General features: G+C 35.9%; 1 protein-coding gene across 1 annotated transcript; it reads right to left on the bottom strand.

Annotated features, from left to right (window-relative positions):
• Nucleotides 1-4,095: 4,095 nt before the first annotated feature.
• Nucleotides 4,096-5,753, bottom strand: LOC147543078 (ribonuclease 3-like). Its single transcript, XM_086636144.1, has 4 exons — nucleotides 5,631-5,753; nucleotides 5,367-5,522; nucleotides 4,694-4,892; nucleotides 4,096-4,485 (listed from the first exon to the last, which is right to left on the bottom strand). The coding sequence occupies exons 1-4, from the start codon at nucleotides 5,751-5,753 to the stop codon at nucleotides 4,262-4,264; spliced, it is 702 nt and encodes a 233-aa protein (XP_086492270.1). The 3' UTR covers nucleotides 4,096-4,261.
• Between the last annotated feature and the right edge of the window lie 417 nt (nucleotides 5,754-6,170).

Genomic DNA, 6,170 nt, shown 5'->3' with positions numbered 1-6,170 from the left:
ACACATAAGAATGGGTATTTAATCGGATGATATGACTAGTGGGAGTGTGATATAACATTGGGAATGTCCCATAAACATATCTCACAGGCCTAAATAGAATTTGGGCAAAAGATAGCAAAAAGGCCCGAAATAAGGGTTTTGGGCCTAGGCCGATTCGGGCACTTTTAAGGCTCGGATTGGGCTGATTTTTGGAGGGACGTTTCCTTATGTTATGAACATTAAATCTGCCAATTTTGGCTGGGTTTGGACCTCATCTCCTTAGGTATTTGAGAAAATATCAACTAGTTGCTATTTTCGACTATTTCCCTAAATCTTATTCTAAAGGGTGTTTTAGGAAACCTAAAAGGAGGTGGATTCTTATTTGGGTTCTATATAAACACTCTTAGGACAGAGAATAAGGTGTGGAATTTCTCTCTAAACTTTCTTACTCTACCACATCAAGTAGAGAGGAGAAAGTGAGCTAATTCCCAAGCTATCTTCTAGTCAAGCAAGAAGAAGGTCTTCTTATTATCAAACCACCATTGGAGTGCTAGCGAGCTTTCAAGGAGGGAGATTAAATACACTATTCGGTGTCCCAAGTAGAGGAGCTACACTTGAAGCTCTCGGTCTTCTTTAATCAATTCAACTAGTTCGAGGGAAAAGCGATTAAGGTAATCTACTATCTCCATTAGTTTAATTACTAGTTTTGCATGATGATCTTGGGGATACTAGTGTTAGACATTAGATGTCATTATCTGCTATAAACACTAGTATAAGGGTATAATTCCCTTCACTATCACCGATGGTCTTACCATCAGAAAATCATCTTCGTTGGAGATTAGAGCCTACTCAGATGTTGACTGGGCAGGCTCTCCAGATGATAGAAGGTCAACTTTGGGTTTGTGTATCCTACTGGGTCCAAATGTCATCATCTGGACGTCTAAAACTCAACCGACGGTATCCCGCTCCTCCACCGAAGCAGAGTATCGAGTTGTCGCCCATACAACGGCTGAGGTTACATGGCTTCAAAATTTGTTGGTAGAATTGGGTTTTCAGATAAAGGCACCTCCTGTTATTTTTTGTGACAACATAAGTGCCACCTACTTGACAGTCAATCCTGTACTCCACTCTCGCACCAAACACGCGGCTATTGACTTCCATTTTGTGCGTGAACAGGTCAATAATGGATGTCTAAAGGTTTACTATGTTCCAGGAGATGACAATATTGCAGATGTCTTCACAAAGAGTCCTGCTACCCCTAGGTTTAGGGTTTTAATCTCCAAGCTTTCTCTTGGTTCCCCACGTTTAGCTTTCCCCAAAGCGCTGGCCTTTTTAATCAGGCCAAGTAACATCATTGTAATTTGAATGAAACAAAATTTACAATATGATATTTTTTCACTTGAAGAAACGTATGTTTGTTGAGAAACCAAACCGATGATATTTTCAATTTCTTTTCTCTTCTTTTTTTTGAATAAACCTTTCATTCATCAAAGAACAATGTCCACAATTAGTAACATTACATCAAGGATTACATAATAATTGAACTTGAAAGGGGCAAAAACACATGTTGCCGATATTTTGGACTTATGTTGAATGCGCTAAGTCAAAACGCGCCAGTGGTGCTTGCTCTTCTGGTGAATTGAATGGTAATTGAAGGCCTAGATTCTCTTAACGCTTGGTTTCATTCCGTTATCTCCGAGGGATGTTGTAGGAAGAAAATACTAAATCTTTGGAATCAGACTTCAAAATATCTCTTGAATTCCTTGATCCTATTTTAAATCTAACCCCAAACTCCACAGAATTTTGGAGTTCAATAGAAAAAAAAAGAATTCTAAGAATTACAAGATAGCAACAATAAAGTAACAAAACTCTAAAGGTTACGAATCAAGGACCCTAAAGGTCACGAATTAAGGATCATATAAGATCAACAATAATAAAATTATACTAAATAAGTAGTAATATGACGATACTAGAATGAATGCCATCCAACACAGAGATTATGATGTCGATTCTCTTCTAGTGATTTTATACTTGAAACACAGATCTTCGTTATTTTTTATACACAATATGTGCCTCTTTTGATAGATCTATTTTCTCTCTCTAGGAGTACAATCTCAATTCTCAATTAGAGAGATTTACCACAATCTTCTAAAGTTCATCTTCATCTTCGTTCAACACTGATGCAAAAATCGATTCTCTTTTAATGGATCTAACTTTTGATGGAGAGTTGTCGATTTGGAACTTATTTCTGTCGAATCATGAAGTTTAAAGTGAATATTAACTGAGAAGATGTATAGAAATAGAAGACCGGGGATGGACTTTGGAGTCGGTTTGAGGAATTGTAGGGAGAAAATCAAAGATTTAAACGAAAAACCGCAAAAAACTGCTCCGGGAGAGGAATTAGGAGGTTGCGCCACCAACCCCTAAAATCCCTCCGCTGCCAATTTCTTTTCTCTTCTGTCCAATCACATAGCTATCTATCACTGCATATTACATGGATCCTAATATCCTATGCTAACTTACAAACAACCCTCATCAAAAAAAAAAAAAAAAAACTTACAAACAACCCCAAAGTATTCCCACACGCCAATGAATGAAACTTTCCTTTTAAGGTCAAATAGCCCTATGATAGGAATATTTGATTTTGATGAATAAGATTCTTTTATCCAAACAACCTTGTTAATTTCTTTATTTTATCTTCAATAAATTGAAATGTATTGAAGGGAGACACTGCAATTATAAAAGTCAACAATGCTTGGTCCGATAACATATGGCCTGCAATGGCTTGAGAAGATAAAACTTTTACATGACATCACCAGTTTCACCTCTTCGGCCGTTCAAACTATTTATTGTCGAGCGAAATAGCATTTTCGAATAAGGTAAGGAATCCCCATTTTAACTTCATGCAGTCATGTTGGAGTTTTAAGTTTTCAGCCGTCTCCACCCCGACTTATTAGCATGAGTTAAATGGTACGCATCACAATGACGGTGTGTGTTTAGACGACACTCCTTTGTAACTCTCTCAGCGATAGTGGCCGACTGATGTCAAACATATACTAGTAGAGGTATTTTGTCAAAAATATCCCAAATCTAATCGTTTCACAATCATTAGGGGAAACTTTTGTTAAATCACTTTTTTTTATCAAAATATAATTCAATAACAGGAAATTGGGTTGGAGACCCAATTTTTTGTTTTTTTTTGTCAAAAAGACAAGTTATCTTTTTTTCCTTCTAGGCACCATGAAAAGTTTGGAAATAGGCTTGAAGGACAATTCTAAAAATCCCTTAATTTTGTATACCTGAATTGACCATTGTATAAAGGAAAATTTTAGAAACACCCTCAGATTTTCCAAAAACCCTCACATTTTATATAATCTTACTTCTTAGTTACTTATTTTGTTAGGGTTTGATTTTGCGAAGCTTTGCAAACTAGTTTGCAAACTGATTTGCAAACTGGTTTGCACTACTTTGCAAATTGGTTTGCAATCTGGTTTGCCTTGCAGAGCTTTGCAAACTGATTTGCAAACTGGTTTGCACTAGTTTGCAATCTGGTTTGCCTTGCAAACTGGTTTGCACTGCTTTGCAAATTGGTTTGCAAACTGGTTTGCAAACTAGTTTGCAATAAGGTCAGTTTTGTCTTTTCCCTATATTAGATAATTTACAAAAATGCCACAGGGAGCTGAAACCCATAAAAAATTGTCCAATCCTTTTTAACCAAAGGCCAAAGTTTTTAGGGAGTTTTGGCCAAATTTCTAAACATAAATAAACATCTGGTTGGGGGTACTTTTTTTATCAAAACATTTCAAAGAAGTTTATAGATATTAATAAATTTCCATAGTCGGAAGAAAAAAAGGTTAGGAGCTTTTGGGTTCCTACGGATCGAGCGCCTATTTATTCTTTTTTCGCCCGAGCGAATTGACAACTCGTAGGTGAAAGAACTATTGGGGCAGAAGTTCTACAAAAACATCCAAGCACATTTGACTTGGGCCCTTGTGAACAGCCGAGTGAGGCGAGCCCAACTTCACTTGATGGAGTGCAGACTTCTCCCAAATTAACAAATAGGAAATGTTATACACGCTTCTGTTTAATTTATTGGAATTAAGCAAAGTTGTAGAAGATAACTAAATATAACTTTGTATCTTGACATAAACATAAGAGCAACTATAACTCATAAAGCTAATGCCTAGCCAGATAAACCAAGGTAAATTGATCTCTTTCAACACAACCTAGACTAGAAAAACGAAAGATCTTCTCCTCTTTGTCCTTGCCCATGTGTGTTTGATTAGAACTTGGCAAACTCGATGGTCGATGAACATCTTTTCCTAGGAAGTACAGGGCAATCGATTATGTTGGTTCCACTAGTATCAACACAAGTGTAGATCTGATAGAGTTGACTGTTTCTTGATTCGTCTACGTTACACTCTATTCCTGGAGTGTATCCAGTTGCGTTTGTTAATGCACTTTTTATGTCGTCTAGACCGTAAAATTCTCCATTTGGTTCTATTCCTGTTAAGAAAAACATTTGTAAACCAATTTAAGTTATTTCGGAGGAAAGGTATCGAAAAATGTAGTTCCATTTGTCATGGCCTTGTCTTCTATTCACAAATATCTTAATAGTGAAATCTGGACCATCTACCTAAACCAGTCGGGATTCTGCAGGTCTAGATGTCGGGCAAAGTATCATTCGTGTAATATTAAGGGAGAGAATCAATACCTGCACTTTTAAGGGCACCAAGGAGATTGACTTTTTTCTTCAATTTCAAAGCAGCTTCAAAGTAACCGGATTGATCAAGAACAGATTCTGAGCAAGTTCCGTGTTTCTCCCACTCGTGTGTCCAGAACTTGATACCATCACCACTAGGGCAAGCTAGGGTTGGCCATTCACTTTGCAGTTCCTTTTTAATGCTTTGGATCTGCGAAATTTCGTATAATTGGAAGAAATTTAACATAAATTCCACTAGTGGACACCTAGGTCTCAAATCAGACCATTAGAGATTGTGTCATCGCATAAAAATTCGTCTAAGTTGACTTCAGATAATGAACTTTCGGTTTAGATTTTTGGTCTTATCCCCATAGATTCAATATCTGTCAAAGTGATGAATCAGACCCGAGAACCTAACGATAACAAAATATTTTGAAATCTAATTCGACTAAATTTAGATCTCAACTCAAATTTTATACCTAAATTACAAAAAAATTGTGTCATTTGCCCATGTCAAATTTAATATATAAAGCAAGTTTTATGTTGGAATTAGTATTTTTGGCAAACAAGATATAATATATATAGCATTACTATTAGGGAATATCTTCACATAAAAAATCAAATCAAACTTTCCAAATCAATACTTGTCAACGTTCTTCTGGTACGAAAATGAAAGAATACTTACAATAGATGGATCGAAAGGAGAATCGGGATCACAGTTAGATGGGTAAGATCCATCCTTATAGTTAGGCCAAAGGCCATGAATTCCAAAATCAGCAGCTGGTTTTCCTGTTGTTGGGTAGCAACAACTTCTACTTGTATCACAATATGCCCCTGGCCACTATTACAAAATGTTGAAAGAGAAAGATATGTTAACGTTTAGTAACAATAACTCATTTAGATAGACTGATAGAGAGTTGTATGATTATTTGTGAATGATCTTTCTTACCTGTTGAACAAAGTAAAAGAAATCAAAACTATCGGAACGAGGACTTCTTCTTGAAACACATGAAGTAATCAGAACTTGTATCACAAGAATGTGAACAAGAATGATCAAAGAAGTTGATTTCATGGTGTTAAAATTGGTTTGATTTTGATATGGGTTATTTTCTTAAGTATTTATAGGTAAATAAAATGAAAGGAATAAGGTATATATTTAGAATAATATATCATTCTTGATTAGTATTACTCCTTAAAATGATTATGTTAATATTTTGGTGTGATTGAGGTTGAGGAATAGAATGTGAAGAGACATATTCCATCACATATCACTAATGTTCTTAACAAATAAATGTGGCATAAAATCATAATCGTTTCTAAATGGGAGAATCCCAAAGATTTAGAATTCCTTCTAGAGATTAATTGAATTATGGCCATTAATTATAAGGAACCCTAGTTATAAGTAACACATTACTTTTTATTTTTTATCCCCAGGGCCTTGTCAAGGTCAGACCGGTACAGTTTGAAATTTTGGGCTTGTGAGCCTGGC

The sequence above is a fragment of the Eschscholzia californica genome, unplaced genomic scaffold (genome assembly GCF_041429995.1).
Source record: "Eschscholzia californica isolate CP2 unplaced genomic scaffold, dmEscCali1.0.p SCAF_4, whole genome shotgun sequence".
Classification (NCBI taxonomy): domain Eukaryota; kingdom Viridiplantae; phylum Streptophyta; class Magnoliopsida; order Ranunculales; family Papaveraceae; genus Eschscholzia; species Eschscholzia californica.
This window is presented reverse-complemented; position numbering and strand designations above follow the sequence as displayed.